The sequence below is a fragment of the Trichoderma atroviride genome, chromosome 1 (assembly GCF_020647795.1).
Source record: "Trichoderma atroviride chromosome 1, complete sequence".
Lineage (NCBI taxonomy): Eukaryota > Fungi > Ascomycota > Sordariomycetes > Hypocreales > Hypocreaceae > Trichoderma > Trichoderma atroviride.
Window position 1 is genome coordinate 5,572,557 of NC_089400.1, and position 21,041 is coordinate 5,593,597.

The window sequence follows — 21,041 nt, forward strand, 5'->3', positions numbered from 1 at the left end:
CCTGGTCTCCTGGTCTCCCTGGCCTAAAAAGCGACTCGGCTGTCGAGGCTACAGGGCAAGGTTGTGCTGCTGCAGCAGCAGTAGCGGCTACTGCTAAGCTCCTCGACGGCAGGCGTAGTCGTAAGCCCTTTGGGCAGGGGCCTCCCGCTGGCTTCGCTTCTCTTACACGTCGCTGGCAGCTGTTTGCTGCTTGCCCCCTTCTTTGCAAGTGCCCTGTCCCCCTTCCATCTCTCCCGAGCCGTGCCGCCGTGCCGCCATGCCATGCCTTTTGGTGATTTGATATTTGATACTACCATCAAGCTTACTCCGGCTCTTCTAGCATGACTTCCTTGTGCCTTCTGGATTACTTTTACCGAACAGTAGCGTCGTTGCTCGGTGCTGGCACTAGCAACTAGCACTGGCACTATTAATCATTGTCACGAAGGAATGGCTCGGACGGGATGGATTCTCAATGTTAATCTGCTTTCAGTTTCAAGTACATGATGCTATAATCCATAGCTCAGCTCGGCGTCGAGCCTAGTAGGGATCAACGCCTTTTGCCTTTTGGGCATGTGTGTGTCTGTGTGTCTGTGTGTCTGTGAGTGTCTGTGAGTGTCTGTGTGTGGTGGTCAACGTCAACCATCAACCGCTCAACAGTAATAGTGCAGGCAGCAATGCAGGCTGCAAGGTGAGTGTGGCTGAACTCTTGTCTCAGTAATACGGATTGGTATCTGACCGGCCGACAGCAGGTTTGAAGGCGGGAAAAAGCAGATTCGCGGCTTGGGAATCATGCCACTACGAGACATTTCCACGGGGAAACCATGGCCTGCCGGCCTGCTCCCACATCCCGGGCCCATGAATCTCGTCTTTGTTTTCATGTCTCTCCCCTTCTCTCTCTCTCTCTCTCTTACAAAACGGATATTGCACATCCGTACCACACATCGATACGACGGACAAGCAGCAGTCATCTCCATGCCATGGATGATGGGTCTCGGTCTCTCTCCCCCCTCATTCTTACAACGTACGCACCAGTCACAGTGCCAACGATGTAACCCAAAAATAACAATGCCAGCTCTTTGTTGACCACGGTATGCTCGCCACCTGGCATTGCAGCGGTTTGGATGTGTGTACGCATGCGCGGTGGTGGAGGAGGAGGGAGAAGGAGAGAAGGAGGAGAAGGAGGAGAAGGAGGAGAAGGAGGAGCTGCAGCCAGCAACAAGCACCAGTCATGGACTGTGACTTTGGTATGCACGTACTGACTTGCTCTCTCCTCTTCCTACAGGGATCCCTGACTTCTCCGGAAGCTTGTCTTGCCCGGCTGCAACAACTTTATCGGAAGATGGCCCGACAACCCCGCCTACGTGTGTATCCCTGGAAGATGGGTTTCTGGATCACGGCCTCTGCAAATGAGCCAAGCGAGGGTAAGATGGGGAGTTGTACGAAAGATGATGATCCGAGCCTCCGCCGCGTATAGGTCATGTCATGTAGGTTTACCGCTTGATAGTAGCCGGCTTGAATCAACCAATCAACCAACTAACCAACCAACCAACTAGGACTATGCCTCGCTTCCATGCTAGCTGCGACATAGGCAGGCAATCTATCCCTCCCTACATAGACTATCACCTAGCAAACTGCTCCTGCTATTAGCCACCGCTGCGCCATGGCATCACCCGCTGCGTCTGGCGAAATTAGATTGATCAACTGCCTATTGCCGCTGCTTGCATTTCGATGCTGTCGGCCGGGCTTCCTGATCATGCCTAAGCGATGCTACGTGTTTCGCCGGCTGCATCCTCCGAGGGCGATTAGAAAATCCATACGACGAGACCCGAAGAGTGGGCCGTTTTGTTGCTGCTTGGCAGATACAAGCAATAACGACAGTACAGTACCGTACAGTACATGTTCATATAACAACCCCTGCCCTTGTCATTGTCGTGCTTCATGTACGCAGCATGCACTGCTTATACGATGCCCATATGTAGGCATATGTAGGAGAGCATATGTAATGTACATGTAGGCTACAGTCCTATGGCATGCACTGTACAGCTCCTCCAGCGCCAGCAACGCAGATACTTGTCCTTTGATTTCCGCCTATTAAATCGCCGACAAGGAGTCCAGGCCCACGAAAGATAGAGAGCATCAGCATGGATGTAGGACTTGCATGCACAGTCAAAGGGAACAAATCACTTCTCAACTCCCATTGTATGAATCCTTCATTGGAACAAGTGCTAGTAGGTACGCAACTGATGGTACTTACAGAACAATATTACCCCAACGAGAAAGTGACGGTCATTGCGCTAGTCCCAATCAGGCATTGAAAGAAGAAAAACAGTTATGCAAAGACACCACCCCTCACCAGAGCTATCGATTGAACGGATTGGTTTTGAATCTCATGCAACTCCAGCAAAAGCAGACGCAAGCTTCGAACATCAAACCGCCCCAAAATAATCCTCGCTTCCACCAGCCTCGAACCAATTCCGTGACTGAATCCCGCCCCCCCTGTTCAAGAACCCCGGTCGAATTAAAAAAAAAAAAAAAAAGACCAGAGCAAAGTAGCCAGCGAGACGAGCGGCACAGACAGCGAACCCGAGAGACGAAAACGAACGAGCCCAGCCAAACGAGCCCAGCCAGTAGCCCTTCAGCTCTCTGCCCCCTGCCCCAGCCAATGCGCAGTGGCCACAATGTCCGATAGACCTTTCCACAGAGGCGGCCGCGGTGGCGGTGACCGAGGAGGCGGCGGCGGCGGTTACCGAGGCGGACGAGGAGGAGGCCGCGGTGGTGCTGGCGGTGCTGGAGCTGGCGGTGCTCAGGCCGAGAGGCCCAAGAAGGAGAACATCCTGGACCTGGCCAAGTACATGGACAAGGCCATCATCGTCAAGTTCAACGGCGGTCGAGAAGGTAACACGAGGCACCCAGACAACGCTTCAAGAGACCAAGTCAAGCAAACAAACGCTGAATCAAAATTGAAAAAACAGTCCGCGGCACGCTCAAGGGCTATGACGCCCTCATGAACCTCGTCCTCGATGAAGTCCAAGAAACCCTCCGAGGTGAGTTGCTTCTCTCCCCCTTCCCATCTCCATGTGGTTGTTCTGCTTTGCTTTTCCCCCGTCACCGTCAAAGCTGGGCCATATAATTAACCACAAAGAAAACTAACCCGAGAGAAAAAAAAACAGATGACCAGGGCAACGAAACAACGCGATCACTGGGTCTTGTAGTCGTTCGGGGGACGCTTCTAGTCCTCATCAGCCCAGCGGATGGCAGCGAAGAAATCCCAAACCCTTTTGGCGCAGCGGCAGACGAGTAACACCAGCACGACAACAATAACCCGTATGATGATGTCTTCCGACGACATTTCTTCTTCTTCGTTGAGAGGGGGGAGAATTTTGTGAAAGGGAGGAGTAAACAAGGAAAATGAAGATATAAAAAAAAAACAATAGAAAAAAGGAGCCTTCAGTTTTGATACCATCAATTATAAAACAGAATGGATGAAGAAAAAAAAAGAACGAGGGGATGTGTAGTTTGGGTGTTTTCTGTTTTAGATATATGTATGTATGTAATACCTATCTGCTCTCGAGAGACAAGTGATGGGAGCGTTTGATCAAGACGAGCGATCAAAACAAGAGAATGGCTGGCGAGTTTGGTTCCGATGCCGACTGCCTCTCCATCTCCTAGATAGGAGGAGGAATGGGTAGGTAGTTTGTTTGTTTACATCTACCTATACTTGGCCAAGCATGGGAAGCTGCCAAAGATGGAAGTAATAGATGGAGAGAGAGAGAAATGCCTTCCAAGCCATCAGTACATCTTGCCACACATCTCCCTCACATCTCCCACACATCTCGGAAAGAGAGTGCGTAGAGCACGGCAATCAAGCTTTCTGGCCATCTGCCACGGTACAAGTACAATTACCTGCCTACGAAAAACCAGGATAGCACGTATTTGTGAGCCATGGCACGATGCACATTCATTAGCAGTATACAGCTTTTTTTGGGGTTTTGTATCTGTAAAGCATACTAGTATCGCTGCGTCTCCTCTCCTCGGCCTCCCTGCTTTGCATCTCTCCCGCATTCCATCTATTCATCCGCCTTTCCAATGTTTGTAAAACCAATAAAACGTGTTTGAAAACCCATACAAACGCTCGCTACTTTGATGTAGCATATCGCTGCGCATGCTTCTTTTTCGGATGCTTCCTCATGTTTCTCCTCCGAGTCATCGTCTGTTCACCTGCTGCCCAATTTCATTCCTTGTGTTCCTAAAAGGACCTTCCCGTCTTGGAACTGGCCTTGTACAAGTCGCCGAATGCGGCAAGTACTTGCTTCTTCACGTCCTTGTAGCTGACAATGATGCTGGTCTGCTCATCTCTGCTAGTCAGGCGAATGTTCTCCTCTGTCCCAGCATCGAGTCTGTTGAGGCACCTTATCATATGCCCCATGTCAAAAACCGGGTTTCCGTTGCCATCCACTTGATGAAAGACGTAATCTCTGAATAGCTTCAACATGTATCGCTCTCCAAAATCCGACCAGGCTCTATCATTTTCGTACTCTGGTCGGTCATCGATGGTGCCGAGCTTCAGCATCAATCTCAAGAGCCTTGAATTCTCCAGCTCTTTGAACATCTCAGAGCGAAGATTATTGTAAGAATGGTCGATCTGGTCCATAGTGGTCACGATATGATTGGCTATGCCTGGAATGAAGTCGCCAATCGACTTTGGGTGTGCAGGGGGCTGCGCCGGTGTCAAAAGCCACATTATGGTATCTTTGAGTTCCGTGGAGTAGTTCCTGCTCATTTGCTCTATCGCCGCATTCATGTTGGTCATCTGCATGGGCATTGTGTTGGTGGCCAGGCAGAGCAAGGTGCGGCCAAAGTGCACCAGGTCGTCTTGCTGTAGCTGGTCCATTGATTTCTGGACGTCAAATTGCGTCACGTCTAGTACGGCACACGCACTTAGAACAACTCTGTTCTTTTCGATGAGAATGATTTTGCTGGGGTCGAGGCAGCGGGCCGCCAAGTTGTTGCTGTGAATGGCTCTTAGAGCGGTAGCAATCTGAGAAATGTACGCCCAGAGCACCGCTTCAGTGACGGCTGGTTTGGGCTGAAGGCGATTTGACCCGTGCAGCACGCTTGGGATAAGGTGCACTTCGGCCAAGGTCTTGGCCAACGGATAGTAATGTTGCGCAATGACCAGAGAGCTGTCACCAAACGCCCTAGTGGTGAATGCATCATTGATGCTGGCAACGTGGGTATGGTCGATCCGTTTCCATTCCTTAACGGACCGGATTGCTTGCTCGTTGGTCAACCTAAAGCCTTCCAATCTCCGCAGGCAGTAGAGTTTCCCATCCTTGGATGACGTGGCTTTGTACACCCAGCTGGGATAGCCAAATATACCGGCGTTTTTGCGATGTGTCGTGTCCAAGGCCACCAGCGAGTGGTAGTTATCCAGTTGTGGTAGCTGGGAATTGGGCATTACTTGCAACGCTGCGGCCGACTGCTTCTGCATATCTTCCCTCATGGTGTCTGATATGAAAAAGTCGTGAGTAAGACGATTGTATGGCATTACGTCTTCTCGATATGGCCCGATGGGAGCGTAGAGATGATACTGTAAAGGCTGTGAAGGCGGTGCATAGGCGTTCTGGGCCGCAAAGTATGTAGATGGGGCTCCGGTCATGGCGCCATGGTCATCAGCATATGGGTTATATGGCGTGGAAACCATGCTCTGATTCGGCAGCACAAATGGGTCGTATGAGAGAGCTCCATCGTGTGAAGTGCCGTTTGTTGCAGCAGCCTATACAAACACTTGTTAGCGAGACGGCAAAGAGAAAACAGGAGCGAAAAGGACCAAATCCTCGGGGATGCCATACGGTAGAGCTGAGATCAAAGCTGGGTGTAAATTCGCGAATAGAAGCAGGGTTAAACGCTGGCGCTTCGGTATCCGGTATGGTAGATGGTGTGGCGGCTATAACGTGTCCATGTCAGCACAGAGTCCAAGCCTGATTAAAAAAAAAAAAAAAACCGACGTTGCGTCTCACCTCCAAGACCACGCGGAGTGAAAGAAGGTGCAGTCACCGCTTGCGATGAAAATGTCGGCTTCCTCTGTACGGGCTGCAGGGTCGAGGGTGTAAAGGACGGTGACTCGACATTTAGAGTCTTCTTGGTGCTGCAAGTAGAGGGCATCATCGGTTAGCCAGGGCGTCTTGTTTGGTCGAAAGACAAAAAGGAGAGTATAGACTTGGACACTTACCTGCCGTTGTCCTGTTGGGATGAGCTCGCCTGGGATGAGCCCGCCTGGGAAGAGCCCGCCTGGGAAGAGCCCGCCTGGGAAGAGCCCGCCTGGGAAGAATTCCCCCTGGTCTGATCATGCATAAAAATACAGCCTTGGTCTTCATAGCGGCAGTGGCCGTAAATTAAAATGTTTCTGCAGAGCGTGTCTCTAGGGACGTTTTCTACGGTTCGTCAAACAGTCACAAGTCAGCCAAGTTCTGAATCATGGAGCATCATTTGGTATCAGTAACTCACCTCGAGGCCTGGGCCTTGGCGAGCCAACCTGGCGCCGCAGCTCGGTGGTTTGATATCGCGGGGTCGTCATTGTGGTCAATTAGGTGTTCCAGAAAGGGGGCCGTCCTCAAGGTCGGATTTACGACTTCTGAGTAAAGATATCAGTGTCGGTATGTATGTTGGTTTTGGTACGTATGTCTGGTATCAGCTGCTATAGAGAGCGTGATGTAGCGACTAGAATCGATGGTAGATGATATCGAAATGCGTGCGTGTGGTAGAGTCGAGTGCGAATGAAGAGCTGAGAGAGAGCGGTATATAAAGTAAACAAAGATATGTGGAAGAGAGTAAACAGAGACGAAAGCAGCAGTCGGCGAGATTATGTAGAAAAGTCAAAAGAAAGAAAAGAGGCGTTGCGGTGGCTTGTCAACATGCTGGACGGCAGCAACCGTCTCCCATGGCTCAATTGATCGGGGCGATCGCGCGCCCATGGACGAAGCACGAAACTTTGGGCCCGAGTCGCTGGGCAACGGGGTCCGCCACTCGTTGCGCGGCTGAACAGAGTTGAGGTCGGAGAGTCCCTGGCTGAGTGGGGAGTGGATAGACGAAGATGGTGGTGAGAGGCGCGATCTTGGGGAGGTTAAAGCAAGATCTGGGCCTTGGATCCGGGTCCCGGAGCCAGGAAAATGACATAATCCGAAACATTGCCAGCGTATTAATTATCACCGGGTGCGCAAGTGCGGGAGCCACGACGGCGCCTCTGAGAATCTAACATTTTGAAAAAGTTATTTGAATTACAAGTACTTGACTCGAAAGTATATGGATTTACGTTTGGTATAGAATTATGGAGTGGTTCTTGGGTCGTGAAATAAAACATGTACGAGTGATGGTTGCCGGAGCGTACCAATGCTTTATGCTTGTAAAGAAAAAGAATGAAGAATGAAGAAAGCAAGACCAAATAGCCAATTAGCCAAGTTGATGATTTCAAAATCCGGTGTCTTCAAGTAACAATAAAAGACGGAAAAAAAGTAGTGTTATCAAATGTGCAGAAATAAAACCCCCATTACTCCATCATGCCTGCAACCGCCTCGCAAAATACAGGGTGCCTTGCAAAGGGCTCGAATTATACGGCTCCACCTCTATAAACCCTTCAGACTTGTACAGATTAATCGCGGCCGTCATTTTTGAGAGCGTGTCCAGCAGCATCTCATCATATCCTCCATCCCGGGCTCGTCTCTGTGCCTCTACCAGCAGAGTCTTGGCAACCCGTCGCCCGCGGGCCTCTGGGTACACAAACAGGCGCTTGAGTTCGCAGTAGCGCAAGCCTTTTGATCGAGACTCCAAGTACACGGGCTCAAGGTTTAGTGGCCGTAGAGCAATGCAGCCGAGCACGGCGTCTGTTGCCGAGTCCACAGCAAGGAGGAGAGCCCCAGCAGGCGACGCATATTTCCCGGGTAGCCCATTGAGTTCGGCGTTGTAGTTTTGATGCGTCAAATCTTCGTCCAGCCAGGCTGTATAAGCTTTGAAGCACTCAACTACAGAAGCTAAATCTGCTGAAGATGTTGCCTGGCGAACAAGAACGGACGAGGGTGTTGGCGGTGTTTCCATGATAATGCACATGCGCACATATACCCGGCCACTGATGCGTGGTAATTTGTATCAAAGAATGGCAACTCTCGAGATGGCTCTATTGAATTGATATGAAAAATAGACAGAGTTTACCAAGACTAAGAATCAAAATGGCTGCCTACCTAGGTAGGTATTGAGTGGAGAGAATGGAACGTATTAGACTTGGAGTGATTCATTGCCGGCACCGGAGGTTGAGGGCCATCTCGGGAGGATTTCACTATCTATATGTGGCTTTTAATTTTCCGCAGCTCCTTTCGTCTCGCCCAGTAGCGTTTTTATAAAAATATATTTCAGCCAATACCTTGAGAAGGAACCTAGTTTGAACGAGTGATTAGAGTACAAAAACGCCAATCTTTATTCGCGAACCTCCAGCGTGATGACTTATCGGCGGCGTCTTTGCCTACAAGTTGAGCCTCTAGGGCTGCTTCAGCAGTGACAATCACTGGCGGGGCCTCGGATAGTGGGCAAAGCATGCTAGGCGTTGGAAGCAGCTTAGCGCTCGACTGCAAGACTCGGCTCCGCCAATGAGGTAATGTCTCGCTCAAAGCTGCCCGCCGTGTTAAAGATTCCAGTCCTTATCGACATGTCCAAAACTTGCATCACCGAGCAATCCGTTTTCTGCTGCAAATCGAGAGGCTGCATGGACGGCAGAGGCGCATCTTGATTTCTCTTTGGTTGTTTCCTCCTTCTTCTCCTTTGTCTTCTTTTTCCTTTTTTGTACCTCTATTTTGGGTCACTGTCTGCGTGCCAAAGATGGCGGACGCCGCAGACGATACGGGACAGCTGTCACCAAGCCAGCAAGATGCGCTGCAGCAGTATATGCAGCTAACAAACCAAGAGGCAAAAGACGCCATTCCGCTGCTCTCAAGGTCAGAATGGAATGTGCAGGTATGTTATTTTTCTTCTTCTCCTCTTTTCCCCAAATGGCGCTTCGTCATCTTTGCTTACCACTCGCCTCAATGCCTAGATCGCCATCACAAAGTTCTTCGACGGCGAGACGGCCGATCCTGTCGCCGAGGCAATGGCCGCGCAGGAAATCCCACGATCAACCGCGCGCCATGAAAATCTCCAAGAGAGCCTGCTGATGGACGCGGAACGACCATCAAGGTCGAATCGGAGAGACAAGACCGACGCCGCCCCCCGAATTGTTCCTCAGCCGCCCGTGATTCACCGGACACCGTGGATGATTGGCCTCCTACTGACGCCCTTTAGCTGGGGCTGGCGGGTGGCTTCGACGCTGCTACGCACGATTGGGTACATCTTGGCGTTCCTACCTGCTTCTATCCGGCCACGAGCCGTTACCAGCGGTCTAGCTACGGGGTTCAGAAGTCCAAGCGGTCGGCGGATGCTTATGCCGCGGGATGCCGCTGCCAGATTCAGACGAGAATTTGACGAAGAGTACGAGGGGAATGGGCTTTCGTTCTTTGAAGGCGGCATTGCCCAGGCCCATGACATTGCCAAGAGGGATCTCAAGTTCCTCTTGGTCCTTTTCATGTCTCCAGAGCACGACGACACCGAAACATTCATTCGGAACACGCTTCTAGCTCCCGAGGTTGTCGAGTTTATCAACGACCCGGCGAACAACATAATACTGTGGGGAGGCAACATTCTAGATTCCGAGGCATACCAGGCAGCCACCGAGTACGCTTGCACAAAGTATCCCTTCTCAGCTCTGGTATGCTTGACGCCCAACGAAGGCAGCACTCGCATGGGCATTGTAAAGAGATTGGTAGGCCTCATGCCCCCCCTCGACTTACCTATCCGAGCTACAAGCTGCCATGGAAAAATACGGCGCCGACCTGAACAGGGTACGAGCCGAAAGGGCCGCGCAGGATTTCGCCCGTACCTTACGTGACGAGCAAGATTCAGCGTACGAACGCTCGCTGGCCATTGATAGAGAACGCGCGCGGGAGAAGAAACAGGCCGCCGAAGCTGCTGCAGCGGCGGAGAAGCGCGCTTTGGCAGACGCCGAGGCAGCTGTCGAGCGAGCTGAGAAGCGCCGGCAGTGGAAATCATGGAGGGCGCCTCGGATCTTGCCTGAGCCTCCTGCCAGTGAGAGAAGAGTTGTCCGGGTTGCACTCAAGATGCCTGAAGGCTTAGGAGGAGAGAGAATTGTGCGGCGGTTCGCTCAGGACGTTACTGTGGAAGAGCTCTATGCGTTTGTAGAGTGCCAGGACATCCTCCGCGGCGAGACTTTGGAAGAGGACAAGGTGGAGAAACCAGATGGTTACGAGCACAACTACGAGTTCCGGATAGCCTCGACCATTCCCCGCGTGGTGTACGAGCCAAGTACAACTGCTACGATGCTAGAGACGATTGGAAAATCCGGCAACCTTATTGTGGAAGAGCTATCAGATGACGAGGATGAGGACGATGACGACGACAACGATATGTAATGCTTGGGGGAGAGCAACGGAGAAGCATGGGATTTGAGTTGGCGATATAGAAACACGGCCCTATGACAAGTGGGCTTTACACTCGGCTTCCACCGCAAACCGCATTATAGCCCCTATGAATGCTACTTAAAAGGGCTTGGTTTTTTTTAACCCTTAATGTGTCAGGATAGGATCTAGAAGTCATTTTCCTTTTAGGAGAAGACAATAATTGATAAAAATTCTGCAGAATCATGGGACAGTGCTATTCATGTTGCGGTCATGTTGTTGATGCCACTTCCGTCATCGCCTCGCCTCCATCAAGAGACAAACATTGAGACAAACCACAATGCCAAGTGTTAGTCATGGGGTTTGGCTGATGGAAGATTACGTAGAGGCCTGAGGCTGTGCATGACACAAACTGCAGAACTTGAGTGGTGTGGCACATGCCTCACAAGAGAGAGAGAGAGAGAGAGAGTCATGGTGGTGTGTTGCGGACGAATGGGATAACATGGAGACGGCGCAATCGGATGTTTGCCGGCTGCTCAATGGCAACGCCGTGAGGGTTTCCCAACTTGGCGTAGAGCTGATGAGAAGAGCTGATTAGAAGAGACAAAAGATGAGAAATGGGATGCCTCCCTTCCTCCACATGTTTATCGCCGTTAAGCTTGCAGATGATGGTGCTAGTAGAATATCAGATGGATCATGCTGTCAGCGTGTTTTACATACATCTACCTATAGGTACTGCCGTTATTCCACAGCAACCAGTAGACTTGCATACAAATGCTGTGTAATCAATCACAGCTTCTCAGCGGTAGTTGTCTTGGCATGCTAAGATGCACTAATTCATAGATAATACAATATTTGCCATTGATTGCAAGCTCTCGTCGACCCTCTCTCTGGAGGCATCCCGCAGATCCCCCAGCTGCGCCGCCTTCCATTACGCATGTTTGGGTAGCAAACTGCAGGCCCGTTATTGCTAGATTCATACTAACGCTCAGCGCGGGCTTGGGCTTGTACAGGTACCTCGACGGAGCTCGCGGGGTACTTTAGCGCACAGCAGCGGTGCCGCACGATTCGTCAGCGCCGCTCCAAGGCCAAGTATTGCTCCAAGTATGGAATACTTGACGGGACCCTGGTCCGACTTAGACTCAATCCAGCAAACGCCGTACCCCGAATTTTATTTTATTTTTTATTTCACAAACGACGTCAAGTCGCATCGCGTTGGGCTTGTTGGAGAAAATAAGTTGGAGCCCAGACCAAGGCCGGGCCAGGCCAGGCAGCCACGCGCGCTTGGAGAAAAAAAGAAAGGAAAAAGAGGAAAGGCTAGAAGGGGAAAGCGAATCGATCGAGAAACAGCCGAGAAAGAAATAAAAGTAAAAAAAAAAAAAAAATGAATAGCCAGAAGGAGCCAAACAATGCGGGTTGAAACGGCGACTCTCAAAGGAGAGCATGGTTTGAAACAAGAATCATGTAAAATGGAAATAGAAATAAAATCAACTTTAAAAACAAACAAACACTGCGCATGGCCTGGCTTGAGTCTTCCCGTTTTGTTTGCTGGACCCCTGGATTGCCGCATGATCTTCCCCGAGGCTGTCGACGCCGGCTTTAAAAGAGCAGCTAGAGCTGTTACAGGTTGTTGCAGACCAGAGCCTGTAACCCCCAGCCTAAAACATCCAACTCGATACCACCTCTACTCGGACCACCACCCGAATCCTCTTGGCCTCCCACGTCCAACTCCTCAAATTTCCCTCGAAATCGATTCTCTCTCTTCTTCTTGTTTCTGCCTCATGTCGAGTTCCCAATCCTCAAAACCCACTTTTTGAATGACGACGTGACTGCGCTCTTCTCCTTCGTCCTTTCTCTCTCTCCTCCTCTCTTCTGCCCCGCTAAAAGTGCCCAACGCGCTTCGACTTGGACTTTGCCGCCCGAAGAGAGCAACAAGAGCGAATAGATTTCGCTCAACATGAAGTCGATGAAGGGCCTTAGTGTGAACAAGATGCTGGGGAGCATCAGGAAAAAGACTGGTACGGACTGCTTCCCTTGCCCATCTGCCCTTTGACGCTCGCCGCATGCCTTGTGCCTTGTGCGTGCACGATGATACTCGCCGAGCCGACGATGCGATGGATGCGATGCGATGCTCGATATACACTTCTCTGGGAGATGGAGACGAAGCTAGAAGAAGGCAACAAGGCTAATTCTTCTCTTGTTTGCTACAGGTGGCTCTTCCGATCGTTCAACTGCGACTACGCCAGGAGCTACTCCAGAAGTGACAGCCCACAACAGCGTGGTATGTTGTCTCCATCATCAGCTGCTGCCCACGGCGCAACAGGCCTGTCCGACTGGGCGCATCCGTATGGACTAACCGGGCCTCATCAGAAAGCATTTTGCGAGTCTGGCGGAAGCTTAAAGGTGCGCAACGCCTCCCTCAACCCTCTGGTAGATGCATGTATCAAGTCTGAGACACCTGGCTGACCATGGCTTTCCTGTCTTTCCCGTGTAGCAGAGTGACGAAGTGCTCTTCCTCCCTCCAATCGTCGATGCCGCCGAATCCTCGCCTGCCGCCGCCGCCGAGAGCGCACGCATCATCCGCAAATACTTGGCCAAGGACTACTCCTCGCGGCCGTCATGGCAGTACAACGCCATCATGCTGATGCGCATCCTGGCCGAACACCCGGGCGAGACGTTTACGAGGAACCTCGACGCCAAGTTTGTCGACGCGGCGAGGGCGCTGCTCAAGGGCACAAAGGACAACAACGTGCGCCAGATCCTCATGGACACGCTGGAGGAGTTTGAGCGCGCCAAGTTTTACGACACCAACCTGACGCTCATCATAAGCATGTGGCAAGAGGAGAAGGACAAGGCCGTTGAGAAACACGGGGTACGTGACGATGGGCGCCTTTTCTTTCAACTCTTCGTTTTCTTCGTTTTCTGTTGTCTTGCTACTGTTACTGTTTCTACCTTTTGGCTCTTCTTTTCTTTCACTGTCACTTTACCAGCTCCTATCCCCTGTCTGTTTCACTTGTGCAACCAAAGCTTGCCCCCTTTCATCCATGGTGATACCAACTCACTCACTGACATGAGAAATAGAGCCGAGCACCTGCGTTGCCTGTGCGTCCCACGCAATCCTTGGCGCCTGAATTTTCCAGCAACGGACAGTCGCAGAATTACTTCTCCAGGCACCACAACAACAACCGGCTGCCAGAGCCCGCTGAGCTGGTCAGCAGGCTGCAGGAGGCGCGCGAGTCTGCCAAACTGCTGGAACAGCTTGTCATGAACACGCCGGCCGTGGATATCCTGGACAACGAACTCATCCGGGAATTTTCAAACCGGTGTCTGAGCGCATCGAGAAGCGTCCAGGGCTACATGGTGTCATCAAACCCCGCCCCCGATAACGACACCATGGAGAGCCTCATCGACACCAATGAGCAGCTGCAGACTGCGCTGAGCCAGCATCAGCGTGCCATGCTCAGCGCCCGAAAGCAGCTGGGCCTCAATGGATCCGAAAACCCATCCCCTGCTCCTGAACAGCAGTCGCTCCACGGCTCTGGCGGCTCCAACGGCGTTCAGGGGTGGCAACCTCCCAATGCTGCGGTGCCATCATCTAATTCCAGTCCAGCACCCGTTTCTCATACTTTTAGCGGCAACGGCAACGGAAATGGTGGCGGCAGCGGCAGCGGCAGCGGTAGTGGAAGCAGCAGCAAAAAAGGCAAAGGCAAAGACTCGGATCTCTACAGCCCTCCATCCCCTCCGCTAGACCCGGGCCGAGGCAGGGCGCCGCCACCTGATCCGGTATCTCCCATAGACAACCCGTTTAGCGACCCACAGCCAACGAGCTCCAATGGCCAGCTTGCGGTGCCCCTTGACGGGCCTTTCCAGCCAGGCTTTGGCCTGAAACACCATCAGGACGGCTCGTCGACACATGGTACTACTGGATCCGGGCACGCTTCTGAGAGCCACTCAACCCGTATCCTGAACCCTGACTACCAGGTTTCAGACGATGAAGACCTTTACTCTTCTGCTCCCAAGAGCAGCAAGGAGCCCATGTATCGGTACTAGGCAAACAGAAAGGAAGACGATGGCCAAGTGACGGAAGGATTTCTTCAGCATGAAGGACATGAATATAGGTAACTTTTAAGATCAAGTGGGCAGTCTTTGGAAAGACGGGGGCGGAGTTTTTCTATCCGTTAATCATTCTTATTATATCATTATTGCCGTTTGTTTGGCTATTTTTAGAGAAGTTGGCGGGTGCTATTTGACTTTTGGATACTGGCTTGGCCCAAGGTTTGCGTGTGTTGCCGCAATATCTAGCTTTTTTCTGCAATTCTTTTGCGTTTTGTTTTCTCATTTATTACAGCGAAATACCACCTTGTCGTTCCAGCAGGCATGAGAGCAAATGGGATATCACTTTCGTCCATCATGTATATGTGCACTTGAAATAATCTACCAATGTTTTTATGGAAGCGAATTTGACTTTGCACTCATGACACACCACAGGCCCCCCCTTACTAAGAGAGAAGTATTTGCCTCCCTTTAACAGTCGAGCCTGTTTGTGGCGGAGGAAACTATCTGAAGCGGGCCGAATCCCAAGCTCCATTACGAAGTATACCATGCCGAAGATTAAGTTCAACGCTGGAGCATGACGAAGCCACCTATGGGGAAGCGAGTCTTGGGCTTTGCAGGTATAAAAGCCCTTGATAGTAATTCCTTGGAAGATGGATAGAAGCCTTCTTCATCGAACAATTTTCAAGCACGATCCAACGCACAAAGCTCGACACAATTTATTTCTTTCAAAAGGTAAGCTTTGGGAAAGGAGTAAATCACGGCTTTATACTTACACTCCTCTCTTCTTAGCTGTAGCGAAAATGAAGGGATTCATTCAGAAACTCATCCTTTTCCTCGCTCTGGCGATGCTTGCGTCCGTCTCCGCCATCAGAGTCCCCAAGAAGCTCCCCGACGGCGTCTACGAACTCAGCACCCGCAAGCACATACACAGCATACCCTACTTCATCGCCCGCTTCGACATGGACATGTACGCCAGCATCAACCTCACGGCCAAGGACAACGACGACCGAGGCCCCATCGTCAGCAACCGCCACCGCTGCTCCCGCAACGTCACCACCAAGCACGACTCCCGCAACGTCACTACCGCGAGGGCCATGCTGAGCAACTGGTGCGCCATGTACCAGCCGCGAGTCCAGAGCGTCGTCGCCGCGGTGTATGGCGACGAAGTGTGGTACATGTGCACCTACAAGGTGAAGCACCGCTCTCCTGCGCTGCCCGCCATTCCGCAATCGTGTGCGCGCGAGGAGCTTGACGTTGTCTCTGACCGGCTTGACCGCTGGTGCGGCGCGGATAGGATTGCCGCGGTCGATATTGATGACTGGACCCTCACGTATGGGCGGACGCAGCGGAATACGTCGTTTTGTGCGAGGCAGCAGTTTCGGGGCCCTTGGTCGCTGCGGAAGGCGACTGACATCTATAACGGCCCTAGACCAGAGGATGAGGGGCCTGACGTGGAGCATTAGAAGGAGGAAATGATAGTTGGACTCCTGATTGTGGAGAGATGCATGTTGTGCGGATATTGTAAGACTAGGAATCCGCCGGCTTGTGGACTTTTTCCTTTGCTGCTCGGTTCATCGAACGTATATCTACCCACAATTGGTATTCATAGTATATTGCAAACAATGACCTTGGAAATGGCGATGCTCGCTTTGCAGGATCAAGAAACGGGGCTGTGTTGGTGTTGACTCTGCCGTGGCTATTCTGTCGAAAGCGGCTGCCAATCTGCACTTCTTTCCACCGTCTTTTTCCCTTCCCTTCTCTTCCCCCTTTCCTCCTTCTTTCCCCCCCCTGGCCCCACTGATCTCCCTTCTAAATACATCTTCTTTTGAAGCGACATGGCTTATTCTTCACACGATATCTACAATCTCGACATCACTTTCGGTGTTTCCGAACTGCAGCATTCGAGATGCACACAAACAATCAGAGTATGGGTCTCTGCCGTATCTCTCCATCTGACCAACTTTTCTCGTTTGAGCTCGTTTCTTCCCAATAGCCGCTCAGCAAATTTTGTGGATATTATTCTAGCGATAGATGGAGCTCACGAGGGTTAGCTGAAGCTTCTTCTCTTGCTATGCTTGGTCAAGCCTCAACTCTACTACTTGGCTTTTCTAGGACCATGGCCGCAGGTCTATTTCTCTTCTCGTCAGTTTTCTACATTCGGTCCCCGTGACAACATAATTTATCCATCACGACACGCTTCAAAATGCAGTATAGCATCAATCTCTCTCGGTAGCTTCTCAAGACTACTTTCGTCCTCTACGACGAAAAGGACGGCCTACCGATGGAGGACAGTGAAGCAGTACAAGAAGACTTACCTTGCCCAGCATTCTATATATAGGCATTCAAGAGACGGTGGATCAGGTTTGGCCTCGCTTCGCGGCATGGCTGATGTGGCGCCGACTGCTTTCAACACTGGCGGAAGCCAGGCTGTCCAGTATTCGTACGGAGACAAGCAAACCTTTATTCTCTTTTCGCTCAAGATGCAGAATGGATCCGAAAACGGAGGATCCAGCTGGTTGCCGAGTAAAGGAGCTTTGCGAAGAAAAGCCACAGCTGATTTCTGAGGCAACGCTTGTTGTGCTCGTCCGTAAATGTCGTCGAGGTGCCAGAGAGGCACATCTTGCTGAATCGTTATCGCTTCTAGTTCGCAGCCATATTAAGCCATCCGCAAGCCAGGTTTTCAAGTTTTGGCAATACGATTCGTTGGATCAGGTCGCTGTTTACGACTTACCCAAAACCGCTCTTTGTTTGTTTACTGGTCTCCAACGATCCCGACGCACACCATGTTGATTTGGCGTGTTATCGCAGCCGGCTTCGTGCCCATTCTATCTTTGGTTCTTCCAGCCACAAGCAATGCATTGGATTCCAACAGCTTCTCGTGTGGCACAACACCGAGCGAGGAATTCAAGGAAATATCCAAAAGACTTGCCAAAGATGAAGCCGTCGCCCGCAGGTTAGGTCGGAGAGCCATCCATGAAGTGCAGATAAACGTATATATGCATATTGTTGCATCATCAGAGAATATCCATGACGGTAATTTGAATGTAGGTTTTGATCTCCGTCCTCTCCTCTTTCCCCTTCTCTTTGCCCACATCTCCCCTATTGTTCTTCCAACGGTAGTCCTCTCTCTTCCATGATGAATATACTAATCCAATAGCCAGGATCAAGATGTCATTAACCAATTCCAAGTCCTCAAAACCGACTTCGAGCCAACGGGCATCATCTTCAACCTAAAAAGCATCGATAGGACTTTTAACGCTACATGGGCCAATAACACCGACCTTAGGCGTATGTGGTACCATGTCCGTAATGGCAGCTATTCTGACCTCAACCTGTGGTTTATCCCTACTTTGGAACACTACGGATACTGTACTATTCCCACAACTGGCGAAACACTACCATATGCGATCCACCAGGATGGATGCACGATACGATCTGATACTGTTCCTGGTGGCAGAGCAGATAACTATAATCTTGGGAAAACAGTGACACACGAGGTTAGTTGATGAGTGGAAAAAAGTGCCAAGCGGCGTTTATACTGTTTAGAAAACGATATGCTAAGACCAATCAGGTTGGCCATTGGATGGGCCTATTGCATACTTTTCAAGGGGGATGCAATGGTGTGGGAGACTACATTGAGGATACTCCAGCGCAAGCAAGTCCGAGCGAGGGATGCCCTGAAGGTAGGGATTCTTGCCCCAAAGAACCGGGGCTGGATCCCATTCACAACTATATGGATTATTCATACGAGTATGTTTTCAAAGAGCTTCTATACTTGGCTCGCGTGTGTCCCAAACGACTAACCTGCGTGTTCTAGTGCGTGCTACACCGAATTTACTCCTGGTCAGGTAGATCGGATGGTGAGAGTTTGGGATGCATATCGAGCATGGGCTTCTAAAAAAGAGGCACCATCTACACCAAACTTCCCTATAACACGGTTTCTTGGGTGATACGCTGCAATATGTGTTCCAAGGGAAGGATAACTGAGTCAATCGTCTCGCAAAAGATTCCAACTCGGGATATATAAAACCATCTAAATGGGGAGAGATGAAACGGTTTATTGGAAGCCAAGTCAGCGTCAAGATTGTTTGTTTGCTGCCTTGCGTATTACGTCCGCCAACTTTGCGTCAGGCAGCTGGCAGGCACAAACAAACGAGTGTCCGTTGTTTCGAATACATGTACCAATTATAGATTCTTTGTTTTTTCCCCCCATCTGTCATGCTCTGAATTATGCTTCTAAATCTGTCGCCATCTTTGTCAAATGGTCGGTCCCTGAGGAAACAAAGTCGCGGCAACTTTCGTTTGATGCTTTCTTTGTGTGTTTGTCACAACCGCTCCGCCCACACCATCGGCGACCAATGCTTTTTCTTCGCCCTGCACTACAGAAATACTACAAACAAATACATAAAGGTACGCGTCTATCGCGGATTCACTGTCGTCTGCCATACTGGTCCTGACTCTGAGAAATAGAATCAGAAAGTCTTCAGAAAGACGACGCCTCAATTTCTTCACGACACCCCCCCCCCCCCCCCCTCTTTACTGCGTTTTCTTTCTTTCTTTCTATTATGTTTGCGACTCTCTGCCAACGACCAGGCAAGATGCCGAAAAAGATGGACGATAGATTGGAACAACTGAAGCTTGTACATGAAACGCTGGAAATGATGATTCAGCTAATCAAGGACTTGGGCTTCGAGCCGCCTCTCGAAATCTCCCAATATCAAGGAGCCAACGCAGAGAAAGTAGCCACCCTTGAAGACGAGAGATTGATCGATTTTTATCAGGGCTATGCCTCCATGCTCGAAGATAGAGAGAAGGTCAAAATTAAAATCGACTCGTTGGTGGCACAAAATGCCGAAATACTTGACGCTGCTGAGAAGAATGGATCTGCCAAGAAGAAGGCAATCACCCGCCGACCAAAAAGGAGGGGAGACCCATGGGCCAGGCCTAGAAAGCGTCGTCAGCAGCCCAAGGTTGGAAAAGAGCAAATATCGGAATCGCCTCTATCAAGCGAGATTGCCCGCAACGGAGACGCTGTTTGATACGAACCGCCATGGTTTCGTTATCGTAACAAGGTAGACTGGTGCCCTTGGGAGTCAACTATGCTTCAATATACGGCGAAACTCAGTTAGAGAGCCATGGTCAGCGACCGATTTCCGATTTTCTGCATAGGATACAGGGAAACCTCTGAGAATGATTTTAGTACAGGGTATTGCGCGAGAAGCCATGTATAGAACAATGTGCTGCACGACGGACTGTTTAATCAACTATAAAGCTATATTGATAGGCATAGACTGCTCATAACAGCTAAAATAATCGTATAATCATCTCCAAAGCTAAATCCAAGTCCATTGTTGACAAAAGTCGAGAAATGCTCTCCCAAGCTCTTCTCACGTGATTACGTATGCCTCCCTAGATCGCATCTGCCTACTGCATCTGCTTTTTCCAACACTGACGACAAAAGATATCTCAGCATCTTGCAAGTGTCTGCAGGTATTGATTTGAAATTTACTTCAAATTGCAGAATTGTTGGATACTCGTTTGTTATTGCCCAAAATCTACCAATGACAGCATCCTTTTGGTCAGTAAAGGATTTCTTTATTTTCGAAGCCTTCGAAGCCCATTCAAACTGTTTCCGTTGCAGTCGAGTCAAAAGATCTACTGGCACCATGTTCTACGGAGTGATTAGATGAAATCAGAGCTGACTACAAGCTAGTTGCGTCGAGCTCCCGGAAACACAAAACAAAAGACGAATGATTCAGATGTTGGAAACATGGATGACCTTGTTGGAGCAAATCCATTTTTTCAACGTCTCTATAGCGCACAAATCGTCCTTGTATGTATGTTCATATCTACTCTGTTCACTGCAGCTAATTTGTTCTAGTATTAACGGAAGTAGTATATTTAGATTCTATGCCGAGTCGAAGTTGGCAAACCGAAGTTTATATCCCCGAAACCTTGCGGCGATTGATAACCACACCACCAAGGCGAAACGACGTTTGTCGAGCATGATTCTGTATGAATGATTTGTATTCATAACAAAGGCACGACGAATATTGATTGACAAATGCCAGAATTCCCATCATCATCTCAAGAATAATCCAGTCGAGGACGAAGACGGGGCGGACGCTGCTTTGACGAGGGGCCGGATTTGACTTTGATTCTGTGATATTTTTGATCAACTGGCAAGTACAAGCTTCTTCTAACTTGCTTTGCTTTCAAAGAGAACACGATCAATCCCATGTTTGACAAACAATCTGCAGCTCTCCATCTCAATCCGGACATCATCCACGAATGTCTGCGTGGCCTCTTCTCCAAAGACGGCTTGCACTAAAGCTGACGACCCAATCTTGTTCAAGTTAGGCGCTCCATACCAAAACCGAGCGTGTGGCCCCCTATTGGCCAAGACGACGCCAAAACTTCCCTCTTTGGAGCGATTACGAAAGGGACGAGCCGTTAGTGAGTTATTATTTCAGTTGGTTATTCAGCGGCTCAGATCAGCCAGGCCGATTTCTC

The 21,041-nt window shown here is 50.3% G+C and overlaps 9 protein-coding genes across 9 annotated transcripts; 7 read left to right on the forward strand and 2 right to left on the reverse strand.

Moving 5' to 3' along the window:
* Positions 1 to 653: 653 nt before the first annotated feature.
* TrAtP1_002000 (uncharacterized protein) lies at positions 654 to 1,062 on the forward strand (the record flags this gene model as incomplete). Its single annotated transcript, XM_066111257.1, has 3 exons — positions 654 to 667; positions 726 to 1,000; positions 1,052 to 1,062. 3 exons carry the CDS (start codon positions 654 to 656, stop codon positions 1,060 to 1,062), a joined length of 300 nt encoding a protein of 99 aa, XP_065967331.1.
* Positions 1,063 to 2,657: 1,595 nt separating this feature from the next.
* On the forward strand, positions 2,658 to 3,280 carry TrAtP1_002001 (uncharacterized protein; the record flags this gene model as incomplete). The annotated part of the gene is made up of 3 exons (XM_014085658.2): positions 2,658 to 2,874; positions 2,952 to 3,023; positions 3,150 to 3,280. 3 exons carry the CDS (start codon positions 2,658 to 2,660, stop codon positions 3,278 to 3,280), a joined length of 420 nt encoding a protein of 139 aa, XP_013941133.1.
* A 945-nt stretch (positions 3,281 to 4,225) lies between these two features.
* Positions 4,226 to 7,068, reverse strand: TrAtP1_002002 (uncharacterized protein; the record flags this gene model as incomplete). The annotated part of the gene is made up of 5 exons (XM_066111258.1): positions 6,487 to 7,068; positions 6,212 to 6,413; positions 6,000 to 6,127; positions 5,832 to 5,926; positions 4,226 to 5,755 (listed from the first exon to the last, which is right to left on the reverse strand). The coding sequence occupies exons 1-5, from the start codon at positions 6,554 to 6,556 to the stop codon at positions 4,226 to 4,228; spliced, it is 2,025 nt and encodes a 674-aa protein (XP_065967332.1). The 5' UTR covers positions 6,557 to 7,068.
* Positions 7,069 to 7,533: 465 nt separating this feature from the next.
* On the reverse strand, positions 7,534 to 8,082 carry TrAtP1_002003 (uncharacterized protein; the record flags this gene model as incomplete). Its single annotated transcript, XM_014085123.2, has 1 exon — positions 7,534 to 8,082. The coding sequence occupies one exon, from the start codon at positions 8,080 to 8,082 to the stop codon at positions 7,534 to 7,536; it is 549 nt and encodes a 182-aa protein (XP_013940598.2).
* Positions 8,083 to 8,844: 762 nt separating this feature from the next.
* TrAtP1_002004 (uncharacterized protein) lies at positions 8,845 to 9,946 on the forward strand (the record flags this gene model as incomplete). The annotated part of the gene is made up of 2 exons (XM_014085654.2): positions 8,845 to 8,979; positions 9,059 to 9,946. 2 exons carry the CDS (start codon positions 8,845 to 8,847, stop codon positions 9,944 to 9,946), a joined length of 1,023 nt encoding a protein of 340 aa, XP_013941129.2.
* A 229-nt stretch (positions 9,947 to 10,175) lies between these two features.
* Positions 10,176 to 10,487, forward strand: TrAtP1_002005 (uncharacterized protein; the record flags this gene model as incomplete). Its single annotated transcript, XM_066111259.1, has 1 exon — positions 10,176 to 10,487. One exon carries the CDS (start codon positions 10,176 to 10,178, stop codon positions 10,485 to 10,487), a length of 312 nt encoding a protein of 103 aa, XP_065967333.1.
* Positions 10,488 to 11,992: 1,505 nt separating this feature from the next.
* TrAtP1_002006 (uncharacterized protein) lies at positions 11,993 to 14,908 on the forward strand. Its single transcript, XM_066111260.1, has 5 exons — positions 11,993 to 12,490; positions 12,683 to 12,753; positions 12,843 to 12,875; positions 12,970 to 13,344; positions 13,554 to 14,908. Exons 1-5 carry the CDS (start codon positions 12,430 to 12,432, stop codon positions 14,520 to 14,522), a joined length of 1,509 nt encoding a protein of 502 aa, XP_065967334.1. The 5' UTR covers positions 11,993 to 12,429; the 3' UTR covers positions 14,523 to 14,908.
* Positions 14,909 to 15,603: 695 nt separating this feature from the next.
* On the forward strand, positions 15,604 to 16,232 carry TrAtP1_002007 (uncharacterized protein). The gene has a single exon (XM_014086298.2). It carries the CDS (start codon positions 15,623 to 15,625, stop codon positions 15,989 to 15,991), a length of 369 nt encoding a protein of 122 aa, XP_013941773.2. The 5' UTR covers positions 15,604 to 15,622; the 3' UTR covers positions 15,992 to 16,232.
* A 977-nt stretch (positions 16,233 to 17,209) lies between these two features.
* Positions 17,210 to 19,567, forward strand: TrAtP1_002008 (uncharacterized protein; the record flags this gene model as incomplete). Its single annotated transcript, XM_014085652.2, has 5 exons — positions 17,210 to 17,572; positions 17,690 to 18,025; positions 18,100 to 18,278; positions 18,346 to 18,388; positions 19,199 to 19,567. The coding sequence occupies exons 1-5, from the start codon at positions 17,312 to 17,314 to the stop codon at positions 19,565 to 19,567; spliced, it is 1,188 nt and encodes a 395-aa protein (XP_013941127.2). The 5' UTR covers positions 17,210 to 17,311.
* Positions 19,568 to 21,041: the final 1,474 nt, after the last annotated feature.